Source organism: Nyctibius grandis, chromosome 14 (genome assembly GCF_013368605.1).
Source record: "Nyctibius grandis isolate bNycGra1 chromosome 14, bNycGra1.pri, whole genome shotgun sequence".
NCBI classification, from domain to species: domain Eukaryota; kingdom Metazoa; phylum Chordata; class Aves; order Nyctibiiformes; family Nyctibiidae; genus Nyctibius; species Nyctibius grandis.
Genome location: NC_090671.1, coordinates 12,781,217 through 12,807,434, shown reverse-complemented (window position 1 = coordinate 12,807,434; position 26,218 = coordinate 12,781,217). Strand labels below are relative to the sequence as shown.

At 44.0% G+C, this 26,218-nt stretch overlaps 1 protein-coding gene across 10 annotated transcripts in view; it reads right to left on the bottom strand.

Annotated features, from left to right (window-relative positions):
* PITPNM2 (phosphatidylinositol transfer protein membrane associated 2) overlaps positions 1 to 26,218 on the bottom strand; it is a 138,257-nt gene that overhangs the window by 54,927 nt on the left and 57,112 nt on the right. For all 10 annotated transcript variants that reach the window (XM_068412831.1, XM_068412830.1, XM_068412828.1 and 7 more), the window contains one exon: positions 15,540 to 15,713. In XM_068412831.1, coding sequence (XP_068268932.1) covers positions 15,540 to 15,617 — 78 coding nt within the window. In that variant the 5' untranslated portion in view covers positions 15,618 to 15,713. The remainder of the gene's footprint in view (positions 1 to 15,539; positions 15,714 to 26,218) is intronic.

The following is a 26,218-nucleotide window of genomic DNA, read 5'->3' as shown; positions in this document are numbered from 1 at the left end:
TAGTATTTTGAGTTTATTGTTCGTATTTGAGAGGACAGTACTTTGGAAATTAAGGGGAAAAAAAAGGAACTTTATATAAGAATCAACTGTGAAATATAACACAACAACCACCTCTCATTTTTGGCATGCAAACAATTCAAAGATAACACAGTTTAACAGAAAATGATTAATAAGATGCAAGAGATCAGCTTCTTATCTTTTGAGGACAGGATGATAAGCCAACACAGCTATTTAGAAGTAAATAGCCCTCCTTTTAAAGAACTCTCAAGCGATTTTAAATTTAAACAGCTGTAACCGACAAATCTAAATAACTGACAGTCTAAATAGTCATTTTTTTTCTCACCCCATAAACGGCAATAGTCCTGCGAAGGAAAAGCACTTTTTTACAGTTTATATCTAACATTCATCTGGCAGTTCATTAAAACACACATCCTCTTAAAACAAATTACTGTCTGTCGGTTCTTATGTAAGCACTGACCAAGTCCTGTACAAATATTTATGACAATAACATTAAATAATCTTGATGACCCAAAAATCTGGTTAATTCAAAGGTCTCAGAAAAGGCAGTAACCCAGCAGGCATAGCGAATGTGACAGACGATAACAGCAGAGCATCTGCTCTGAACAGTTGATACAAATTATGGACATGTAGAGTTTTATTATATGGCAGAAGCACGTGGACATCATAAGCAGGGGAAATACAGGTTCTCTTCGTGCCAAATTACCACATGTAGAATCGTACATTGGCTGGATTTAAAACTCCATTCTAGATTGTGTAATTACCAGCAACTCCAAGTCAAATTTGAAAGTCCTTGTGTGGGAACAAAACATATTCAGGATTTTTTCAATTTCAAAAGAAATCCACCACACCAAGTGGACTCAGCACCTCCCAGGACTGTGCCACGTCGGACCTACACAGAAGAGCTGGGTTCCCAGATTTACAGATGCTTGTATTGCATTGGAAAACCAAAGCGTTGAAGATTTCTTTTGGTTTAATACTCAAAGTTGATATAAAAATGGATAAAAACACCCTCTAGGCTTTCTTTCCCAGAATGCTATTTCATACTCTTCCTTTCTGAGATATGCCCTGTCTTCCCCTGATAGCTCTCCACCTCTTAACGCTCTGGCCATGCAAGGGGCCAGCTGCTGCCATGGCCCTGGTTATAAGCTGGAAGGTTCAACATCTTGTGCTGCTGAGTCTGACTTCAGCTCCCATCACACAGATCAGCAGCAGCCAGGGAGCTCTCCTGCAATACGTGCTTCCTTTTTTCGAAGCCCCTGGCACCCCTCCCTGCAATACCACGTCGCCCTTGCTTAATACAGCGCCCAAAAAACCTCTGTTTTCTTCTGTTGCATTTCCTGGTGGATTAAGATGGACCAAATCAGGAGGTTTCTCCCCAGCTTGATCCGTTTGAGAAGACTAAAGACAAGCATTCAAAGTAAAGCCAGGCTCTGATGGTTTCCTGAACTGTGACTTCTCCAGGAAAAGAAGATTCAAGCTGGGGTGAACAGGACACAGGCACTTGCCAGTGCCCTCAGCCCCCAAAACAGAACTGTTCTGATCCATGCCATCATCAGTATTACGTGTCTTTGGGGATGAAACATCCTCAGTCTCTGCCTAGGATTCAACTGAGGAATCTATCTTCTTCTTTTTTTTTTTCCAACACAAGAAGAAATTGTTTACATCTGAATCAGTTCAGAAAAACAAACTCCAATTCTTTCGTACACTGTGGGGCCAGATCCATGCTCAGGAGGACGTCTGTTCAAACCTTTCTGGTTTGAAGCCCAGCAGTTGTGATAGCCCAGCCACCAACACTCTCCACTTTTCTTTCCCCCATTGAGCCAGTTTTGACAAAATCTCCCCACATGAAGACGAGCTGCCTGGTTCTCATCCTACAGCTAGAACCCTGGTGAACCTGCAAGATCGGCCCGTTTTTGCTTTACATGAATACTTCCACAAGCAGCTTTTCCACACGACCTGCTAATGCTAACACTCAGCTTCTCAGAGCTGTCTGATCGCTGGAGGCGTGAAGGGTGGCACAGTGCTATGGTCCCAACACTTGGTGAGGGAAGGAAGAAGGGAAAAACCCAAATTAACTCTTTGCAGAAGTAAGTTCACATCCCACTTCTGATTTCTGGTTATTTTGTTTCTATGCACCTGCAGGAGACCACAAACCCTATTCTGAGAGCAGTGCATGCTTCCGCCTTCAGCCTTTCCAGATGACCCACTCCAGCCCACAACCTCTTTCATCTGGTTGCAAGCCTTAAGCAAATTTTGGCCCTACACATTCCTCCTTCTTGTCACTATCTACAAAAGATACAACAAGGGACAGCAAGAACATTCTCCTAGATGAATGTGAAACAAGAGCTGCACCTTTGCATGACAAAAACATCAGAGCTGCAAAGTTTGTATCCCAAACTATCTTCTGGGCCAGGACTTTTGAGTCAGGCCTATTTATACTCAAAACCCAACATAACTTATCGCTGGGAAGGATGGCACGATCAAAGAAAAACTCCACACCATAAAGCCACACAAAGCTGCTTCCCAGCCCTGCACGCTCTCCTACTTACCAGTTGGCTTGCCGAGAAGGCAACAAACCACAGTGAGATCAGGAAGGACTGGACAAGTCCAGTTAGATAGCGAGCAGGACAATCACTAACCAGTCACAAAGACTAAAAGAAGATACGTTTCTCAGACAATAAAGACATCAGCCGCAAGCACTCGAGAGACCAGGACGATACTCTGCACGTAAGTGGCACTGTGAAAGTACACCACTCACAGAAGTGAAGAGCAATTTGCTTTTCAGCCACATTGCCTTTTAGTGTCTACTGTGACTCTGCTACAGCACGGAGAGGGCTTGTTACAAGGAAGTGGTCTGTAAACAACAATTAAAAAAATAACCATCGATTAGGAAAGCATTTGGCTTGGAAGGTGTCTGGCAAGCCCTCTCCAAAGGATATCTGTCTGCTGGGAGCGGCAGATGGGCAGGTATTTTAGGGTCACTCTTGAGGCTCCAGCCTCATAGACCCATGCCCCGCTACTTCTCGTAGAGACTTTATTCAGCAGATTACCTGTGTTATTACTACTTGCTACTAACTGACAACAGTATCTTCCCGATATATAAATATCTGAGGAATGGTCCCCAACAAAATCAAAGAGTAGCTGACAGCCTTTATATGCAAATTGTCTAAGCTGTAATCACCATAAACTGTCTTATATTGTATTATAACAGGAAATCCAGTCATCCCTTCAGAAGTCCCTCTCTTCTGCCGATGACACTCCATGTTCTGCACAGCCCCATCAATAGCTTTCCAGGACAGATGGTGACACAGATCCCTTCTAGCTAAAGTAATAGCATTAAATTACTCATAACAGGGAACCCAGAGAAGCAGATGCACCGTGATTAGCAAGAACGCCAGTTACTTAAAGGCTTCTATTAAAATAAATCTCTTGGCACAGCAGCATAGCATGGGACACAGCACATGACCTCACCATAACAATCATAGATGAATAATTCCCATGAATGTCATCTAAACATTGGGCTAGCCTAACCCCATTTATCATCTGCCCTTCACAACAGGAGACAAACGGCTGTAAACAAAAGCCTTCCACTAGCAAAGACAGGTTGATCAGTTCTCAGACCTTCCGTCCCCTTTCCCAGGCAGAAACGTGCCCCGCTACCAGCTAACAACAGGGAGCACAGTTTGCAAAGCCCCAGTCCAGCAAACTTGTCCTGGCACAGCTGAGTGGGACCAGGTGACTGAACGCAACTTGTTTGTCTTTGGAGCGGGGTACAGCTCAGTCAAGGAATGACGGTTGGTGGCAACAGAAACCCCACAACTTGAGGAGTCTCCCTACTGCTGGAGGAACTGAGCATTCACAGAACAAGAATGCGTAATGCCGGATGAAACAGCTAAGATATGCCTTGTATCAGGTGGAGAAACACCCAAGTCAGGCTGTGGAAATTAAACTTGCCTTGCAGTGTTTTGCCTTTGGCCAATTTGAAGAAAAACCAACCCCACCAACATAGTATTGCTCAGAAGAACACTGAGAAGAGTATTATCCTAAACCAACAGAGTCCTCCTCCTTGTGTGTCAGCCCTGGAGCAAAGCACAGGCTGCACACGGGCTCAGGTCCATACACAGCGAACCTCTGCAAAGCCTACAGCAGCACTGCCAGGGGCTCAGCGCTTTAGCAGCTCCTAAAGTTTTTTTTTTTATTGTAAGTTACTACTTTGAGCATTGCAATGGTACTGCAGAGAACAACAAAGACAGGGGAGGTTGCATGGTGATAACAGGCGATCCAGGCATTGTTCTAGCTTCTAAAAATAGATTATAACCCTAACCTTACCTTGTTTACTGCTGATTATTGTTTACAGTACAACCCCAATCTAAATAAGTTAGATAGTGACACACTTTAGCTTCATGGTGAAGTTTCTTGGTGCATTACACCAACGTATTTACACGGTACCAGTGGCCTGCTTCGACGACCCATGAGAGTTTTGATTTGAGATTATTTGAATTACGAAGACTGACAGCACTATGCTTGGTAGACCTATTGTCCATGGATAATGAAGACACAAATAATTGTCTGGAAAAAACAACCAGAAGATTTTTTGTTTTCTTCCTCCAGCTCCCATTTGGCAACAGGGTATTTTGATAGTCCAGACAAATTCTTCTGGGAGAATCCATTAAAATAACACTGAAGTCTTGGGATTTTTTTATCCCATTTAGACACAGATATGGATACAAGAAGTTTACAGTTGGTTGATGGTTTCAGTTAACAATGACAACAAACAGAGGCATCTATGTAACCACTGAACAAGAACATGACAGCAAACATCCCCAGAGGATCCTGCTAACATACTTGCTCATACTGTGGTGGCAAGGGATGCTGAGAAAACATTCTCTATAGCCAACTACTATTTTTGTTATTGTTTTGGATGCTAAGGCTACCACAAATGCCAATTAAGTCCCCAGAAACAGACCTGTCCTTTGGGAACCAGAGGAAGCCTAAATTGCCTCATGCAATCCACCAGACAACAAAGTGCCTGAAGCTGCTTAGGATGGATGACTCCTGCCATCATTGGATAGCTTTTAACACCTGGGTGCGCTCGTCAGACCTATTTTTTAATTTTTTTTTTTTTTTCTGTTGAGTTTTAGAAAGGAAGTACAAAGGTTCCTAAAACGTAAAGGGATGAGTAACAAAATTTAGGCTGGGAGAGGCATAAACTACTTGTTTTCAATCTCTTCCATATGTTAAGGGAAAAATATTCCCAAGTATCTCCAGTTGGAAATCATTTAGGCTGACGGAGATTTTACTCTTCTAGCTGATTTTCCAAAGTGTTGCCTTCTTCCCATCACCAACTGCCTTCTTTGACGTGCTCCAGGCAGCTCCCTACCAGCCATCATCATCTTCCTGCAGGCACTGTGCAAGAGCAGAAGCTGCATGTACTAAGACAGTACCAGTTAGTCTGTGACTGCTGTGTTGCACCTGATAGCCTTTTACAGAAATGCTGGGAGAGGTTCTAAGCAATGCAGCCTGTCAGCCTCAGCCACGTATCTGGGCTTATCGTGGCGATGCCAGCGTTCAAACACCACGAATAAACCAGCATGACAACAGATGCACAGTTTCAGCCATAGCTGCTGCAAGCCAGAACTAAACAGCACCTAAAACCAGAAAGCCAATGATATACTGGAACATACCAAAAGGTCCTGAAGCTAATGCACGGTTTATTCTTAACACATTTTCCCAGCACGGGATTTTTGTACACGGATACCATGTACAGTGATGATGTGCATGCACACGGGTGTACCCGTTCTCTCCTCAGCTGTCTCTCGCTGCGCTATGACTCAGCTCTGCGTTCTGTTAACCGCTCCTTTCTGAGCATTTGAACTGACATCTAATTCATTACGAGCAATCTGCTCTCACCACCGACAACCTTCTGCCTGCTGATACAGATATCTGATAGACCAGGCACCATTCGTGGCCAGTACTTACTGCAGGTAATCAAAAATTAGGTCTTTGACTACAAAAACAAAATATTGGTTTACTCTAAAAGTACAGCAGAGTCACACATCCCAAGCTGGTTTTTGTGGGTTTCTTCTTTCCAAAATGTGTGTGTCAAAGACCTAAAACACTCTGTTAAAATCACATCACCATAATCAAAGTGATACCTGAGGAAAAAGCTTTTTTCAGCGTGAAAGAAGGGAGCAGAGGAGATGGTACTATTCCACTCTTACAGAAGCCAAGAAGGAGAACTTCTGATCAGATCAAAACCAACATAATTTTATCAGTGCATAACATGTTCTAAGAGCAAGCAGGAAGTTCTATGAATTAAATTAAAAATAAAAATCACCCTTATTGTTATTAATGCATTAGAGTGCTGAAGTAGAACAGCACACACAACTTCTTGCTGTCAAAGGCTTTTGTGCCACAGCCAGAGTAGCGGAGTCCTCTCACATTAAAGGTGATGGAATCAACAAGAGCACCATTTTGAAGAGGGAGAGAGTAACCTGAAGACACAGAGCTGCTGGCGGGGCTACATCTAGTACCCAGATCTTTCAAGCCCTATTTCAGCATCCTAACCATGACTGCGGCAGTCGTCTTCATTGGGCTTGAGTAGGGACCTTTACCAAAATACAGCAACACGGTCCTCAAACAGGGAAGCTTCTCTACTCCTGTTTTGCAGGAATTGAGTGTAGTCTTACCGGATATATTGGAAAGACAATATTAAAGGTAGGCAGGAGCCAGGGACTCTATTTGCCCAGGGCTGGGTTTTAATAGTACTTTTGAGCCTGTACTTTGTAAGGTACAACTCAGAAATGATCCACATCAAGTTGGACTGACAGTCTTCAACAACAGAATGGCTGGAGGACAGTACAGAACCTGTGAGTTTTGTTCTTGTTACTCAAAGGCAAGGCTTACTGTACCTCACTGTGAACAGTTAAGTTGGCACTACCTTAACGGTAAACCAAGTCCAACTGCAATGGGATTTCCCATTCTCTCCAGTAACACTATTCACATCCTTTCACAAGTTATGGACACCACAGGACCGTGTTGTTATTTATACTATGTGCATCACATTACGAATGCAGGCATCTTTAAGCTGCAACATCTGTTTCCATGGCAATGGGACTGCATCAGCAATCCACTGGGTTTAGTTTAGGCCATCTTCACTCAGGCTTCAGCACTGCACACAAATCATGACTGTTAACAGCAACCCAGGTGATGTCACTAGTAACCATGGTGCCCACACCTGAGGTTCCCATGCGCCCTTTGCGCTCTAACATGCATCCTTCGCGCATGACAATTATGTTAATCCAATTAGTGCTGTTAAAAAAAGAAATACATGAAGGGCCGGTGTCAATACTTATTTAGCAAAGGAAGGTTAGTTTGAGTCAACAAGATAACGATCAGAACATGAGGCTTTACAACAGCACTTTGACTCCGAGCCTCATTGTGCTGTACACATAAGAATGACCTGAAACCCTGGGAAGAGGAGAAAGAAATCTGTTCCTCATCAATGACTTCATTAAAAAGGCCAGAGAGCAGCTGTTTTAAACATCCTCCTTCTAGGTTTGATCAATGGCTGGGCAATGCGCAATGCTTCGTTCTGTCTAGGCAATACACCCTCCTCCAAACACTGGTGCTTCACCAGTTGAACATAAAACCTGGTCTTAAGTGTTTCTACCATCCAGTCGAAAACAAACAAAAGGATTCCTAAAATGAGAAAGAGTTGTAAAGTGTGTGTGTGGAGGGAAAGCAGAAGACTCCCCATCCTGGCAAAAACCTAGTCATAATGCCATGAACAGCCTGCCACTTTCCAAGCTTCTCTATCAGATGGCCAAAGAGGACATGGAGACATTTCACAGAGACCTAAGACTGCTGACCATGAGCACAGTCTCCTCCAGATCCACTCGCTCTACAGATCAACAAACCACCTTCACACCCCTGCCCAACACTGCGTTTGGAAGTGATGCATCCTCCCGGCAGATCAGAAATCACCGCAGTGACTGGGTCTCAGCAGGAGCAGGGCTGTCCTACACATTCTGCAGCTGGGGGTTATGCTCAGAGCCATCAGGACAGCCAAGGACCTTTTGCCCTTCCTCCTCAAGATAGTCTGGTTTCACTGGGGATATCCAAACACATTAGCTTATTAGGTAGATGATTTTGAGTGGAACCAAGTTAGCATCTGTCTTCCCAACCTAGTGCTGCACAGATGCAGTTTCCAGGAGGGCTTCCCTTTGGGTCCTGCCCAGCTCTGCAGGGAGCTGCCATCTGATCACCACCCTGCCTGCAGCAGGGATATTATGGGGCTCTTCCCTCAAGTTTACCAACCAATGCTGGCCTTTTGTCCCGTGCTTGAATCACTGTGTAATGCTGCCTCCAAGGAGATATTAAGCACACGAGGAGAAAGAAAAGGATGTCACCCATGAAGGGTCTTCCTGCCAGAGAGAAGCACATGTAGAGCTGGTTTCTGACGGGAGGTACATTATTGTCCAGGAGAACCCAGCTCTGTTCCTGCCACCCCTTCACTCTCCTGAGAGTTGTTTGAGGTGGGGGTCGCAGCCCTTTGCACTGCACCCAGGCTGCAAGAACCCCCTCCCTCAGGGTTTCCAGCCCCAAATCCTGCCAGACTCCCAGTCCGCAGAGCAGAGCAAAGCTGAGCGTGCAGAAGACCCTGAAGAAGGGGCTATTCTCACCCAAGCAAGCATAGGTTACCTGCGCCGCATCTACAGCATCATCGCTCTTGGCTGCCTTTCTTGTAACGTAAAACACATTCCTAGAAAAAGCCCTAAAAGTTAAAGGCAGGACAGGTTGTCAGCAGCAGACTCTCACAAGACAGAGCAGAAATATGCTGCACCAATTTGTACAAACGCTGTATGCACTGCATTATTCACAATCGGGTCTAGATGTTAATGAAGCTGTTTGTACAAAACCACGCTATTTTGGGGACAATCAATTGTGCAGGACTATAAATAATTCACAGCATTAAGAGAACCGTTCTCATGGCCACTCGTTAATCACTCCGCCTTACAGAGATGCCTAGTCACACTCCTACGGAGCCAGGGCTGGATGTGCCAGAGGCACATGAATTAGGAATCACTTTATTATGGAGATACCTCAAACTTGTTTACCCCACATGCTCCATCTTTCAAAATGTCTACTATACTTCCAGCTCCGTATTTCATCTTACCTTGAGTATTTTCTTCCCTGTCTTTAAATAGATTTTTCACTGTGTTAACTATTCCCCAGACACTGTCTGTGAGAATTACTCTCCCTAGTTTAAAGGGAGGTAAAGCAAGTTGCCCATTATTATATTGTGAGTCCGGGATGAAATTTCAACTCGGGGTGTTTTGGATCTATTCTGATCCTCTGACTACACCCCTTAGATTTTAGGAACCCAAGAGCCTGTATACGAAAATAATGGAGGACTAGCTTAAAGAAATCCCCATAGTTTTCATAATATTTAATTCATTACTTGCCTTCAGGCATTTGAAAAAGTGAGAACCTAATCTGGGTCAACAGTGAAGATTTTGTCCATACATCAGAAATTTTCTTTCATAAGAATAAAAAATAAAGAAGGAAAAAGGATTTTTGATAGCTACAAGCTCAGCAGCTGCACCCTGTATTAAAACCAGTACAAATCTGAAGATTAAAATAATTTGTGTTATAACCTTATCTCAGCTTCACTCAGTTTTGTTAGAGAAAGAGAGCACGTGAACTGTCAAGGCAACATAGTTCACTACTCTAAAATCAGTATTTTTTTCACCAGGTATGGAATAACAGCCAGTTTAAGAACTGTTCCAGGATAATGACTACAAAACAAGAAAAAAAGTAAATGCAAAAAAGATGCTTGTTATTTCTGTATGTTTTCCCAAAATGCTAAACCATAGGGGTGTCACTGTCACCTGTGCCAATCAGACCACAAGTCTGGCAGCGCTGTGTGTACCTGTGCCTCCTCCCTTGTTCTCCAAGCTAAGCAACTGCGAGTGTCTTACTCTCCTCTTTCAAAAGGATGCAAGCCCTAATGATCACAAAGAAAAGGTTATGAAAACCAGAGGAGGAAGAGAGAACGTAGAAATCACAGGTTTTGAATAACTGGCGGAAAAGTTTCAAACCAGACTTTTGCTTTTAGATTTACGAATCTTCCAGGGTCTCTGGAGCTGTCAGCAGCATCACCTGCTTTTAAAATTAAAGCATATATGTCTGTCTGTCCAGATGGCCAAGGTATCTGCAAACGAAACAAAAATAATCAGCCATCCTGTTCTTCAGTGTCCAGAGATGAAGGGTTAGTTTGTTTTCCCCCACTCAATCAATCTTTCACCATCTGCTGAGCCTGCTGGCAATTCCCAAGTGTAGCTAACAGTTTAAGGGACACGACTTTTGCACCCAGATATCAGGACATGGCCTCAAGAATTACCATCATCAAGTACATATTTTTTAAGTCTATCCTCAAAGGTGCTACCTGAGAGCTACAGGCAAATGAAGGAGAAAACAGGACAGTGCAGGGGTCTGGAGATTCAGATGATGGACAAACCATGATCCTTCAGAAAGGAGGAAGGTGACTCAAGGTACTCCATCAGCAGCCACGACAGGCGAGTACAGCACACCGCAGATGCTTGGGAACACGCTCGGATTTTTCAGGGAAGGCAATAAATGCAAAGCCCTGAGGGACTGTAGAAGAGAAGCTCATGTTAAAAGATGAGAAGAGCCCTCGATTCCCAGGATCCTGCCCGAGTTCAGCAGCCAGTGCTGAGCAGATGGGTTATCTTTAACAGATTGCCTCAAACAGTCCTTCCCCAGTCGTGGACCATCGATGTGCTGAATAACAAAATATTAATGGTATTAGCTTATAAAGATGATACAGCATCTTAAAATAAGTCTCATCCTCAAAAGGCAATCGCTAGGTCCAGAAGAATATTTTTAAAGCACACTATCTTTGGAGGAAGGTCACAAGTACTCAGAGAAAACTGCATGGAGAAAATGAGGACCGGAGTTATTTACAGCAGAGAAAGTAAGCTATGCACACCGATATAAAAATAAGATTTAATAACAAGAGGAATTCTCTCGTCTTATGTAAAGGTCAGAAGGGCAATGGTCTCTCGGAATCTCATGGCATATGGAACCGCAGTAATGAATGATATTAAGATGATAAATGGGCTGACCTTTGGCTAATAACATACTGATCTTTCTGACAAACGCATTCAGATCTTGGAATACAAGCTTTTATGGGATAGAGACTTAAAGTGTGCATTGTTTCTGGGGCGAGGGGGAGGCGTGCAGAAAGGCAGGTTCCCTAAACACACGAGAAAAGTGTTACAGGAAAGGAGAGCTGTTGAGACACAAATATGCAGGACACTTAGAAGAGGAAGAATTAAGAGACCCTTTAATGAGATCTATCTGAGGTACAACATGGCATGGTCCTATGCCTTGTGTCTGACAGGCTTCAAAGTCCTCGCAGACACAGAAATACTGCACGTGCCTTTGATGTGATGTGCAGAGTCAGAGAAGACATCCAGGACAGAGGCTTCGGTTCAGCAATTCTGCAGGGAAAAAATAAATCCCTACGGATGCTTACAGCTGTCCCCTCCGTGAGTGGTTTGTGCTTCATGAAACTCATTTCAGCGCTCATCTCTAGCTGCTTTCTGCTTATGTTAGGATAGGAGACTGGAGCTTCCCCAGATCAAACTGCAGCTCTCCCAGTCCTATGGGCAACTCTCAAGGTCGAGTTTTTCTAGAGATCTTTCACCTTTGGAAGCAGGACAGATTTTTAAATGTGCATACAGATTAGAGGAAAAAGTTACACAACAAATCAATTGTCTAGAAAAGAGGTACAAAGAATTATTTCACTGTTTTGAAATATTTTGCCAGTTTTATCCACCAGAAGAAAAACAGGTCACAGCAGGAAGGAATGCCACTGGTTCTCAGCTCAGATATAAAAATTAGTATGTTTTAACTTGGATAGCAAAAGAGACAAAAACTCAGCAATGATGCAGAAAACCCCTCGTGCACATGGAAGAGCCAAGACCTAACTGCTCTGCAGCTAATGCAGCAAGGGCTCCCAGCCCGAACACGCTGACAACCCTGTGTGAGAGGTTTCCCATGAAAATATGGATATTGATAGCCTAAAATTTAATAGAGAAAACCAATTCTGTTGAGATCTGCTAGGCTTCAAGCAAGGCAAGGGTACATTAAGCTCTTTGCTGTAATGTAAAATTAACTTATTTATGGAAGAATTTAAGTGCTACTTAAAGTACTGAAACCACTGTCTCTGTAGATAACATTTCGGAAGCTAGCAGAAAGCAACACTTAAGAGACTTGTTGCTCCCCTTGCCCCACCCTCAAATTAAAAAAAAAAATAAAAAAAATAAAAAGCAAAGTAGCAGGCCACTCATCTCAATTTTCACAGCTTGATACACCAGCCTGGAGAACTTTAAGTATAAGAGGAATTACAGAGCAACATGGGCACGCACACAATGATTTATTGCATGTCCTTCCTGCCTAGTGGCGCAGAGAACCAAGAGAGATGCTGGATTATGTACTGCACAATTTTAATTCTCCCATCCAGTAAACACAGTAAATATGAGTACAGCCTGTCCCAGTTTAACGCAATGATCCTTTGCTACTTGGGCATGATGGTGCTTACATCAAATCTGGTGGAAATTTTTGTTAAGACTTCTAAGAAGGAGGGACTGTTCTCTCATGAAAGTAGACAAAAGAACCTTCCACTGCAAAGAAAAAAACCTCCATGAAAACATCTTTGAAAAGTGAACGGAGCACTACAGCTTGAGTCTGAACCTGCCCACATGGCCATGAGGCACCACTTCCCCAGAAAGGGTTCCCAGAGCAGCTGCATGGGCCAGTTGCTTCATCCCTCAGGTGAGAAGGTCCTTTTGGAAAACCTTCATTTGGAGGATGCTGAAATCTAGGACAATTATTTGATTGCTCTTTAAAAAGCAACTTTATACCAACTGGTTTGTAGTTTAGTAGGGATCTTCATTCATGGGCTTGAAGTTAAATGAGTGATCAACTTCAAGCACGTGCTTAAGGCTCTCTAAAACCCTTGAGGAATAATTCTGACATCTCCTTTTTACACTGTTAGAAAACTGCTTCTTACGGGACCAGGCTGACTGGTGTCTCCAGCAATAACGACACCATATTGTACACAACAAATGTCTTTGAAATGAACCTTTTGCTTTTAAGAATCGCTCCTCTCCCCGGGAGCTACTTTAAATCATTCTGTTCTATGTTTCAGCCAAAGATTTCTAAGAAATGCCTCTCCGCTGCTGTTTTAATACAGGTATCTCAAGCTTGTTCCCCTAAGGGTGTTCAACATACAGAACTTGCTTCTCCTATGGCCTCCTTAAACCTTTCAGAGGAAAAATAAAAAGACAGACACGAGCACTTTCTCATTCTCTGGAAAGAAGTCATGCTCCCCACTGCTCTCTCCCCAGCGCCTGTCTCAAAGACAAAACCTCCACTTCTAAATCAAACTGAAGAAAAAAAATTGATATCATGGTCTAGGAAAAGCTCCCATTGAAGTCGGCAGGAATCTTTCCACCAATTTCAGGAAGCGTTGAAGGAGATTGCTACAAAACTCTAAGAAACAGAATATAAACTCCACGTTCTACCCTAAGTGGGTTTTCTGGTTTTGTTATTTCTTTTTTTCAAATTTGAGCTGAGACTAGTATTTTCAGTAGAAAGCACAGCTAACTTTTCCTCTTGTACTACTTGTACAGATAATGCAGTCAAGTCACTTGCTTGTCATGCACTTCTCTAGCTCACCTGGATCTTGGGCTACGTTCAGTGTTTCCAGCTTACTCCCCTGCTCCGGGTAAGTGGAGGGAGATCAGAGACTTGACTTGACACCAGCTATTGCACCTGATCTAAGAGGAAACCTTACTTTGCTGCGTATCAACGCGCTAGACCATAAAGGTAGGTCCAAAGCAGAGCTGGATGGCAATTTGGAGGTGCAGTTTCTCGAGTAGTTTCCTGGGCCAGTGGACTTCCCCTTGCATGAAACCCTAATGGCTTATCATTTGACATTGAGATATGGCCAAAATCCCTGACAAGTGAACAACAGGGAATCCAGTGTTCTGCATTAATGAAATAAAAATAAATATTTCAACTTGTGAAAGTGAACAGCAAATTGAGCTCCCTGAGCAAGTTCTCCATATCTCACAGGAGGCTCCCACAGACACTCCCCAATTAACGATTCATCCTCCATTAAACCAGGTGGGCTCCTCGTTCTTAGTCAGATAATTCTCCCGTACGCTCTGCTGCTCACTCACAAGTTCTGCACAGCTAATACACTGCTTCCATCAACCAGCTCTTTATTCAAAACAGCTGAGCCAAATTTGGAAGAAAAAGTTGTAACAAAATAATCACAACAATGTTCAAAGTAGCTACAGCATCAGGAAAAGATTAACCTAAATGTTTCATTTTGGTGTAACACACAAAGATGATAGGTGCTTTATATTTGTGTCAGAAAAAGGAATTTGACTGTTGTTACTGGAAAACACACACTGTACGCTGTTACAACAGTCAAGTCCAAGAGCATGAGTCCTTAAAGGAACACAGTTGGATGGCTGGGGGAGAAAATGGGCGAGTTGTGCTTTTGCTTTGGTTCTTGCAGGTTTTTTGGGGGGTCTACTTTTTCCCCTTAATTCATTTTAGGTTTTAAGCCCAAGCAGATTTTTCTAGCATTGTTTCATCCTGCTGCAGAAAGCAGAGTTTCACTGCAAACTCAGTATTAGATGTGTGTTTTGCTGAATGAGTAAACTCAAATTTTATTTAAAGTGTGGGACAACGAAATAGCACTTCATATTAATTTCCTTTTAAAAACGCTCCTGGTTGGATTTCAAACACTGGGAAATATGGGCACAGAAGATTTCAGTTACAAAACCCCAACACTTTAATTAACTGCTTTATTGAAGACAGGGAATTCAACAAAAATTCCCATCAGTATTCAGAAGTCTATTAAAAATAGTCTAAGTTTTATGCCTAAACTGATTAGTATCTGTTTCATAGTGGTACATAAGCAAAGAAATAGTACATCTAGATTTCTAGATTTTTCCCCTACCCCCAAAATTCAAAGTTATGCCTTTGGTTTACTTTCTCAAGCTTATACCAGACTGTTTCTTCCCAACAAAAGAGCACGAGCCTTTGGTTTGCAGCTGGAACTGGCATGACCAGTATCCGCAGCCCAACTGGGAAGCAGTGGCTGCTTAAGCCCTACAGCTCGATCACTTCCACGTAGGTACCCACACACTCAGGCTCAGTGCCCCTTTCCATAGGAACAGCCTATCCATGAGCCCTTGTTTCCCCAGGTAGGTCAAACAGAGGTTCTCTAATTTAAGGACAAGAGGAGGCAAGCCATAATCTGAAGTTTGTATTACTTTTCCCCACTGCTCCTTTATAAGCAGGCAGCAAACCTCACATTTAACCATCTAATTCCACAGCAATACTCCACTCCTCCACCTGTAACCCCGTGTTAGCCTGCACCCGTCCGCATGGGCTGCAACGTGACTGACCTGTATCATGTACAGCTGCGCAATTCGATATTCTTCCACGCTCATCGGAAGAGGAATACGATATTCCTTTATGAGCATTTTGAATACAAAAATCTTCTGTCCGCTCAGAAACGCAATCCAGAAGCTTTTAGCAAAGGCTCCTTAAATAATGGCAAGCAAATGCATTGAGGATCCCTGAAACAGAGTGAGAGGGAGAAGGAAAAAAGAGAAGCAGTTATTTTCCATTCTTATTGGAGAGCATCGTATTATAAAAAAAAAAAACAAACACAAACAACAGGCAAACATTAATTTTTGTAACAGCAATAAGCTTAATACCAGAGAGAAGAATCCCTGGAGTGCTACCAGACCTTTGGTATCAAATTGAACTGAATCTTTCAGAAGAATTTTGATTTGCTTCAGGGGATACCATCAAAGCTATTACCCTCCTGACCTTTGCCACTATATCAATCAGACTTTCATATGCAATAGCATCTCCATGGCAGAGATGTGACAAAAGCTCAGAATGAATTGGCAGACCTTCTGCTGCGAGACAATAAAGCATCTCTCCAATGTCAGCAACACACCAGAGATGCATCCACTCAAAGGCATCAGGTTTTATCCTCTCATATTAATTCAGCAGCAACAAAAAAGGCAATAATTAGACTTCCTCGGCCCTCAGTAACACCATGATGAAGGAAGTCATTTGGATTCTAACAATGAAGACAGCAGAAATGTACTTTTCTTCCCTGCTTCATTCTGAATTACTGTCTTGGTAGGATTCCTTCTCTTTCACCTCCAAAGCAGTCTACAGGCAAACTCCTCCTGCCACTGATGTCGATGCCAGACTCATTTTTACACTCCTGCTGTACAAGAATACCGCCAAAGATTAAACTGCAACATTAAGAAATCTCACCACACCCCAGTTCAAGACAATTTAATAAAATTATTACTTAAGAACACAGGGAATACAGCATCTGCTAAAAATCAAGGGTTAAAGCAGTAACTTTTCAAATATTCTTAATACTCCCTACAGGCTGTGGATAAAGGCAACAAAATCATGTAAGGAAGGGGGGGAAAAAAAGATGCCTGGTGAAGAAGAGAGGACACAAGAAGTGAAGCTGTCTGCCATCAGGCCAGATCAGCCTCAGCAGGATCTGGTGACCGCTCTCCCAGCACACAAAGCACTCACTTGGTTCCTTCTCATCACCAAAATCCATCTTTGTGCTGCACCTCCTTATTGGAAGTCTTCAGATACAGCTGCTGGAGCAAAACCAGCCCCAAACCCTACGCCTAGGAAAAAAATACCCAGAATAAAAACAACCAACTTATCTAGTGGATTAAACTGTGGTTTGGGAACCAGGAACCCACACTGCTATCAACAGTCCTCAGCTCTACTCAGTGTTTGCACAGCACTTCACCAACCTTTTACAGTAGTTTGGCAGTAAAGCCAATCCATCCCAAACGATTCTTTTGGAATAGCTATCCGTCTGGTGCTGCATCCTCTAAACAATTTATTTTCAAATACAATTCACTCCTTCATTTTATCGCTGTCAGAGCAATCTGTGTGCGTGGAGCGGGGGGAATAAAAAAAATAATCTTTGCCATGGCAAACTCTGTAGAGAATAATTCTGGGAAGAATTATTCTGCCGTGCCTATGCACATGAGTGTGTGCATCCATGTGCATGTGCAGGATTTCATCCATCAAACTAATCCTCCAGAACAAGTGAGGATAGTCTCATTAGGTGGTTTTTAATTAGTGGCATGGCAAAGAACAACAATAACCACCAGAGGATGGATGTCAAGCACTGGCCCCAGATCTGCATTGGTACAGTGCTGGGATCCCAACTCATGGGGCTAAAGGCAGTGGGAGACTCAGCTACATGCTTTGAGCAGTTCATTAGGCTTTAGAGAGCTTTGAAAATTAGATTTAAAAGCTCCCCCACCCCGTTCCCCAAATGCTCTGAAAGCGATTCTGCTCCCACCACAAGGACATCAGTCTGCCTTTGCTGCTTGCTAAAAACAGGATAGTTCTATCGATTGGAAGAGATGTATAAAACAAAAAATAGAACATTAAAAGCAATAAAATGGCAGGAAACCAGTTATCAAGATGGAAAAAATGTGTTTATAATGAAGTGCAGGCAGGTAATAATTCAGATGGCCAAGACACAAGAGGGCTTATTTTATTACAGACTAAAAACCCCACCCAATTTCAGCCCCAAGCAGGGACAGCAGCACCCACCAGCAGCTGCCTCAAAGCACCCAGCGTGCAGAGCATGTCTGGCCACAGCTCCTGGCAGTTGCTCCTGGTCCAGCTTCCTGCTTGGCTTCTACCAGAGCTGAGGTTTGGCTGTAAAGTTCTCCTTCAGGTTTCTACTTCCCTGTGGTCAATGTTCAAACCCAGTGTTTCAGCTCAGCCTGCAGGTCCTGATGATGTGCTTGTTGGAAAGGTGACGCTCCCAAAAACTCCTCCAGCAGCTGCCCGCTCCAGCTACTAGAGCCGATCCAAAAAGTTGGGTAGAAAACAAGCCTGGAAACACACTGGGCAATAGCAGGAACCAAACTGCAACTTCAACTGAGGGGGCCAGCAGGAAAAGGCACCTGGGGTCAGCAGCCTGACCCTGAAGGAGGCACAAAAAGAGCAAACCTGACTCGTGTGCTTTTTTTTTTAAGCTAGACTGGTTAAAAAAAAGTATTTATGAAGATAAGTTTGCAGCTTAGGCTCCCTTTGAGCTGAAAATAGCCTGCCCTAACCCTCCTAAGAGCAGTGGAGCCCAGGTGGCAAACCATGAAAGACAAACATGGGCTTTCACCAGATTCAGATCTCGGGGAACACCATGCCAGGTGGGACAGAGGTGACAAAATCACGCTTTCAGACAACTCACTGAGGACAGCATCCTCCTTCCAAAGTCTTAGAACTTCATAGAGAATCAAAGCTCACCCAGACCACTTACTGTATTGTCCAAACAAAACACAGAGGTTTGTCTGCAGACATGATGGCTGCTACAGAGAGAAGAGAAAGCCCTCCACAGCTTTGCAAAACGGGCGTCAAAACACCAGCTGGGTCCCTGGCACTTACCCACATCCAGCCCATTGCTACCAACAGCCAGAGATGTTTGAATGGAGATGCTCCACGTGCCGGGATTAGCAAGCAGTCAGTGTTTCAACAGCACGCTGGCCTTCGGCTGTCCAGCCACCGAGCACCAAGCTGGACTTTCTACAGGTTTGTCAAGCCCCCGCGGCCGCACAACCAGGACCGGTGGCAACCCAAGGCGGTTTGCAAAACTGAGCTTGCAGCCGGCTTCTCTCAGCAAGAGGGAAGCAACGGTGACGCAGGACATCTCCAGACTCGCTGCTATTTCTGATACAGCCAAATGGCACATTTGTCCAGGCCATTATTTATACACAGAGCTGTAGTAACTGTGAAAGCCAGGCACATCATTTTATACCTCAATTATTTTAAAATCAGGTTCTCAAAGCATCATAATTACGCTCCAGAGTCAATATACTGCTGCGATGAGTCAGGCCTACCTCTGACCTATCGCTTCAGGCTGGCTGAAGGCTAACACACAGTGTGCTGCATTTACTTCTGATTTTAACAGTTTCCCTCGCAACAACAACAAACTTTTTAAGGAATTGCTCTTTCTTTAAAGTGGGGGGGACTACTGGGATCTGCAGAAGCTGAACAGATCAAGAGACTCAGCGAAATCTCTCCATTTAGCCCATGAACTTGGTGTTCAAGGTCATCACTTTGGGAGCATGAGGGCTGGCCTCCCTGTTACTAAACAAGGTAGCAGAGGATTGGTGACAACTGACAGCTTGTAATTAAGGAGTAAGAGTTAGTGCGTGAAAGGTGTTTAAACTGTGCTACTGGAGTCCTGGAGGCCAAACCCCAGCCAGGCTTGACAGGCTGGCCCTGAAGGGTATGGAAACTATTACAGTAAAAATCCTGGCTCCTCAGACTGTCGGCTGGGTCCAGTGCAGGAGAACCACTCACACGGGGGGTTCAGGCTACAAAACAGCTGTTACCACCCTGTTCCCAGCAACAGTTCAACCTCAACAACTGACTTTTGACCAGCTCACTTTTTTCACATCCAGGCCGCTGAGCACGGGCTTGTTACGACTGGAACAAGCTACGCCACGACAGCAGCAACCCACCCCGTGCCACGGCTGCTGTTGCCTATTTTCAACAGGGAAGAAGCAGCCCTAGATGCAGAGAGCAACTATAATGAGCTTCTAGCCTCACGCAGGAGGTTAATTTCACACTATTTTAAAGTTAAAAGACTCACCCTAGGAAGGCAAAACCCATCATGGAGGGTCGCACAGCAGCCGAGGCAGGTACCAGCCGTGGGACTGCAGTCCCAGGTTCTTATCAACCGCCGCCTGCTCAGGGCTGTGGTGCCTTCTGAAGTTGAGAAAAATCTCCCCTATGAAAGATCACACTCATGAGCTGAAGACTGATACCCTTGACTCAGCTATTGAACAACTTCCCTTGTAAAATTTTCACATAACTGAGAAATGAAAGACAAAGACATAAAGTCAAAAGGATGAGCAAAGGCATTTTCTGGAGACCTCACCTACCTCCCTAAAGACTTTCTTTAGGTTCTCTACATCTCCTTTATCCATCCAAACAGATGCTTCCTTGAAGAAAGCGGTATCAAAGAGATGTCAGCTTTAGTCCCAAGTGTATCAAATGCTTGGACTTTGCGAAGCAACACCAGGCTTAGCAGCCCAGCCACCTGCCCTCTCCTGCAGAGTTGCCTGAAGGAGAACACAGTGCCCTCCCACGACTGGAAGGGACGCATACGTATTGCGCTTGGGTTTATTTATGCTCTTAGAAGAAGCAGCATAAAAGTGAAATAGACTCATAGGACCTAAGTCAGCATTTTTTAAAGGCAGCCTCAATACTCACACCTTGATTAATGCGGCACTCTCCTTCCTGGCCCCAAAGCAGTCTTGCTCAGCTTTATCTATCCAGAAGATCACTGCTGCAAAGACTGTTCCCTTTATCTGTCCCTCTGATCCTGTTTGCCCACAGTGTCCCTGCCTCTCAGGAGAAGCCTTCCATCAGCATCTGCAGAACATCACTGTCGAACCCTTCTCAGCCCTTGCTTGCCAGCCTTTCCTACCTGACCCTTGGCGAGGGCTGCAGCACACGCAGCCTGCCATCCATCACATGGACCAGCGTGGCCCCATCATTGTCCTGCCCACATCCCACTGCTGTCCCATCGGGATGCACCGCGGGACAGAGAGGAACGTCTTGTTTTGTGAATGCACGATGCTTAGCGCAATATTGGCTGGAGCACTGCTCACATCGAAAGGTTAAGAAACTCCAACATTTCTATTTAGCAACTTCGTGGCTACAGTGTCCTCCTGAAGGGAGGTTGTAGCGGAGTGGGAGTCAGCCTCTTCTCCCAGGCAACTACTGATAGGACAAGAGGACACAGCCTTAAGCTTCACCAGGGGAGGTTCAGGTTGGACATTAGGAAGCATTTCTTCTCAGAAAGGGTCATTAGACATTGGAACGGGCTGCCCAGGGAGGTGGTGGAGTCACCATCTCTGGAGGTGTTTAAGAAAAGACTGGACATGGCACTTAGTGCCCTGGTCTAGTTGACATGGTGGTGTCAGGGCAATGGTTGGACTCGATGATCCCAGAGGGCTCTTCCAACCTGGTTGATGGATTTGCCATAACACTCAACACTGCACTCAAAACACTCTCTCTCTCTCTCACACACGCGATAAACTGAAGAGACAGAATGAGGTTTTTAAAATCAGCAGTTTTCCGTTTTCGCAGTGTGGGTTGTACCTGCTGACTGACAGCTAAGCAGATTCAAAAACTCATCAGGGCTTGGGAAAAAAAAAAAAAATCAAAAGTTAAAGCTCCTTACGAGTGCACAGTTCACACGCTCACTGCTTAAAGGCTACTGTGTCAGTAAGTAGCGTTCTTTGTAATCGTACATCTTAATCGTACATCTAATCTGTCACATCTTCTTCAAATAGAAGGTTTTGTGCAGATGCTTACACTTCCAAGTTTGCAGACGGAGCTGACATCACCCTTGACAGTGAATCAGCAGCTAATGAATATTTCCCCACGTTGCCAAACCACGATACGGACCTCCCAGCGCTGAAGCGGCTGCGGCGGACGGCCAAGGTCGGCAGCTGAGCGAGGGGAGCTCCCGGTGAAAGGAACAGGGGGAAGAAGAAGATGCAAGCACGTGTGGAAATCAATTTTCCTCAGGTGTAATCCTCAGGGCAAACTCAAAAGATGTCTCAAATGCAGACAGCACTGCAACGGGCTGGGGATAAAACGCTGCTCGAGAGGACAGACACAGCGAGCGAACAAGCCGCCTTTACAGTAGTTGATCTTTTTTCCATTATTAGATACAATTTGACGTCACTTACAGAATTTAAACGTTTGCTTTACAGTGAACTTTTATTGCAACAGAAGGATGGAATCAGTCCAAATGCAATATAGCTACACTGGAGCTATTAAATCTTGTTATAGGTCACTGGGCAGCCAAACGCTAGCTTGAAGCAATGACAGGGAAAAGGGGAAAAGAAAAAAAAAGGGAAAAAAAGTTACACCACACCAAAGCGTGCACACACACACCCTCCACCTTTTCTCCTTAAATATTCCAGGATATTGTACTGTTTCTTCATACTTTCCATTCCTGTTACTCCTTTAACACCTCCAGGGAGGAAAACTTTACTCCCTCCCTTCTGCTTTATAAGTGATGCCGCAGCGCAAAGCAAGCCAGCCCTCCCTGTGCACATGCTGACTTCAGGGGAACCAGGTGAAGTCCATCAGCTGAACTTTGGTTGGAAAATTAACGTTTCAAGTCCTGCCATGCCCGGAGGTTATGCAATAATGAACTAATAAAGAAGCCATTAAAAGAACTAATATGCACACTGAAGTCACAGATAAGTTCAGAGGGAAAGACAAACCAGCCTCTAATCCTTCTGCTGATGCTGGGAATAAAGCTGAATATTAAAAAGAACGCATGTGAAATTAAAGGTTAAAAGTTTCCAAGTAGTCTGCACGAACAGAGCAGCCACAAAATCCAACGTCCTGGGGCCCTGCTGCAGAGCCAGACTCCTCTGTTCAGCTGAACTAAAGGAACTGGGCAGACCCCGCTTTTAACAGCTTGCTCTTAGTCCAAGACTCTCAGCATTATGTGCTGAAAATAGGCAGTACACACATGCATACAAACACATATAAATGTGTCATATATATTTTATATATAGACTCATATATATATATATAGACACACATATATACACACACACGGAAACAAAAATAAAAGCAGCGTTGGCAATGTGATAAGCTCAACACGTTGGCTGAAAACATTGAAAATTGCTGGCAGCTGAGTAAACTACTGCAGAAAAAAATCTATGCCATGCTATAGGCACACAGCAACAGGCAGCAGTTCCCTTTCATTCGTGGCACGTCCCGTAGCCAAAGGCCACTGCCACGGGGAAGCCTGCATGCTCTGTGGGCAGTGGTGGCAGGGAGATGGGATGCTGGCCAAGTTAAAAACCCCACAAAACCAAACCAAACCAAGTGTATCTGATTTCCAAGGCAGCCTGCCTGGGAGACTATTGCATTTACACGTCACATCTCTGGGTGCTACAATCTCTCTTCCCAAGGAAATTCAGAAGGAAAGCGAGCAGAAGTGCACTTGGTGCAGCCCCCACCAAGGCTTCACTTGGATTAAGAAATAAAACACCAACAACAAACCCAACCATGCTCTTAATGTCCCATGGAACAATCCTTTTACCCAGTTCATCACAAAAATGCTGGCAGCAGCAAGGCATGGGAATTTAAGGAGAAAGAACCGAGAGTCATTCCCCATTTTATAGTTTATTCATGGGCCTTTGCACTCATCTTTTTTAAATTATAGCCCACTTCAGACTATTTCTCAAGGTTATTTTGAATTTTTATCTCCAAATACCTGCAGATCCCCTAAACCTGTTTTTGAGACACAAAAATGCTATTTTGGGATTTGAGTCAACCCTGGACAGACTCTGGATTGCATCCTCAGTAACTCCCTATCCAACTGAAAGGAGACATCAACACTACTCCTCTTTTTCAGTAGTTAAAGTCTAGATGGAAATAACATTTTATTACCTCACTTATGCAAATATTATGTGGAAAAGGGAACGAACATTCATAGGTGGTTTAAAAAGACTGTTTCATGGAGCGAAACACTGTATGATTGCAAAGTCAGTGTTACAGCACCGTAATACCTCACACTGGTTTCATCAGGCTGAGATTTGCCTTGCCTAAAGGCAAACCAGACAGAGAGAAAATAAGTCCTACTCCATCAGGAGAAGCTTGTAATGACACCTAAAATTCTTGCATGGGAAGCAAGACAAACGCAGCAGCGAAGGTCGATGAATAATGCTGCAATTGAGATGGAAAGTAAGAGGCCATTTTGCACAAGAGCAGTAAATCCTTAATATCTCTGTTGCTTCTTTCATCCATAACACCAACAGATTAACAAGGTTTCTGTGGCTGCGTAGTTTCTTTGGAGTTTTGATCTTGGAAATAATTACACTAAATATTTCATAAGCACCTTTGAAAGCAGTTGTTTTTTTTTTTTTTAATAAAGAAAAAAAATCGCTAGCTGCTCTCTGATTGCAGCAGGATAATGAAGGTGCACGGATAATCAATAACCACTTTCAGTTCATTATTCAGCACATTTTGGGCTGGTGTTATTTCTCCCCCCCTACCACTCCGCATCCCATGTACAGAGCGACGTAGCATTTTTAAACCATCGGATCTTACTGCTTTTGCAGATCATCCTTAATGCTAACCACAACATGGAACCCCCAGCCTCTAATAACGCCTACGTAATTTATAGGTTTCCAGGGTGTTTTCAGCTAAGCAGACTGCAAGCTGAGGCAGAGGGGGCCAAACTGAACTACATGCCAGACTGGTGGGGTTTCTTCTTTGCTCTGGGTAACAAATCGCTGGATAATTTCTGTTGCTTATCCCTCAACTTTTTAAGTCATCTAAAGAAGGGTAAAGTTTCTGGTTTAAGACCCTTCCATAGTCCCCAGCTCAAGGGCCATGGGACAGGTAACTCCAGGCTCCTCCATGGGGCTGGGGCTGCTGATGGGGCCAAGCCCTTCGCTTTGCCCCAGCTCCCGCTGCCACACCAGTGTCACTCCTGCACCTCCATAACACTCATGACCATCATCCTAGAAGCTGCTGTGACCGCTGTGCTTGGTGAGATGAGAAGCCCTGAAGCTCCATTTTCACTTCTCCACACCAGGCTAAAGAGCCCCTTTGCAGCTGGGGAGTGTCTCACATGCTTCGCCCAAACCAAGGTGCAATGGTCACTTCAGGTGATGAGAGACCCCGGGGATACTGCCATGTGTTAATCCACATCCCCAACTTCCACCTCCCCTGGGAAAACCCAACACCCTCCCAGACATCCCCCCCCGCAAAAGAAAACCCAAGGGACATACTATGACCACTTAAAATACAGCTGAAGATGGAAACTGAATCCAGGACTTGGGAAGGAGAAAAGCACATGGATGAATCCATCAGACTACGCTCACTTTGCAGGAGCACCAGCAGAGGAAAAGCAGTGGCCATGCAGAGATGATCTTTTGAGGTCCCTTCCAATCCCTAACATTCTGTGTAATTCTCTCTTCAGGAAAATCAAAACCTTATGATTACAGAGTGGAGTTAAATCAGAGTTTGCCCAAGACATCGGCATCCCCACTGTAACCTCCAAACCCCTGTAAGGTCTTGATTTATTAGTTTAGCTAGAAACTTGGGAAAACACACTATTTATTGGTGTCTTGTTTTTTCTAAATAACCAAGTTTTCATGGAAAAGAAATGGAAGTGGACAGCCTGTTATATAGACACAGTACGGGAGGCAAATTGGACATGTATTTTGCAGTTAGATACAGGCTGCAGAGACAAAAGACACAAAACGTGGGATGCCCTGCCATATCGTATTGGAAGGGAAAATAAAAGTCAAATTGTATCTATACCTTCAATGCAAGCAAAGCCTAGAAATGAAATTTTAAAAGCATCCACAACAGATACCTGCAAAGCATTTGAAGTGCTATTTTTAAAAAAAAAAAACAAGCAAAAAACCACACACATATCTGGCTTTACCTTCTTGCTATTTTTTTTTTTTAACCCATCTCTTCAATTCCATCTCTGAATGTACCAACCACCTTCTCAACTGCCCTAATACTTCTCTACCACCACAGCCATCCATCTTCTGATGTCCCACAACACAGAGAAACCTTCACAAACCTTAAGTCAGAGGACACCTGCAGTAAAGTAAATCATAATAAAAGACCCAGGTGCTGAGACAGAATGGGACCGGAGGAGGCTGATCACACTGCAGAGTGACATTGTCACTCCCACGAGGGAAGCCAGCTGCACCTTCGTATATTTAACTTCTGTACAAGCTTTTCTGAACACAAAGTACGGCGTGTTTCTACATAACACTTATAAACCCTTCTCTAGATTAAACTCAGGGCCAGCTGTATACTCTTCCATTTGTTTGGTTTTCTCGACATGCAATTCAATTACCATTCCCATCATTTTGCAGACTTGTTGTGAAACAAGATGTGATATAATAGGGAAAGAAAATGGCACCATGGAAGGAACATGCATACCTCCAGCCAGCCTGGACAGCCTCAGTGGGAAACCCGTGAGTCCCATCAGAGCAGG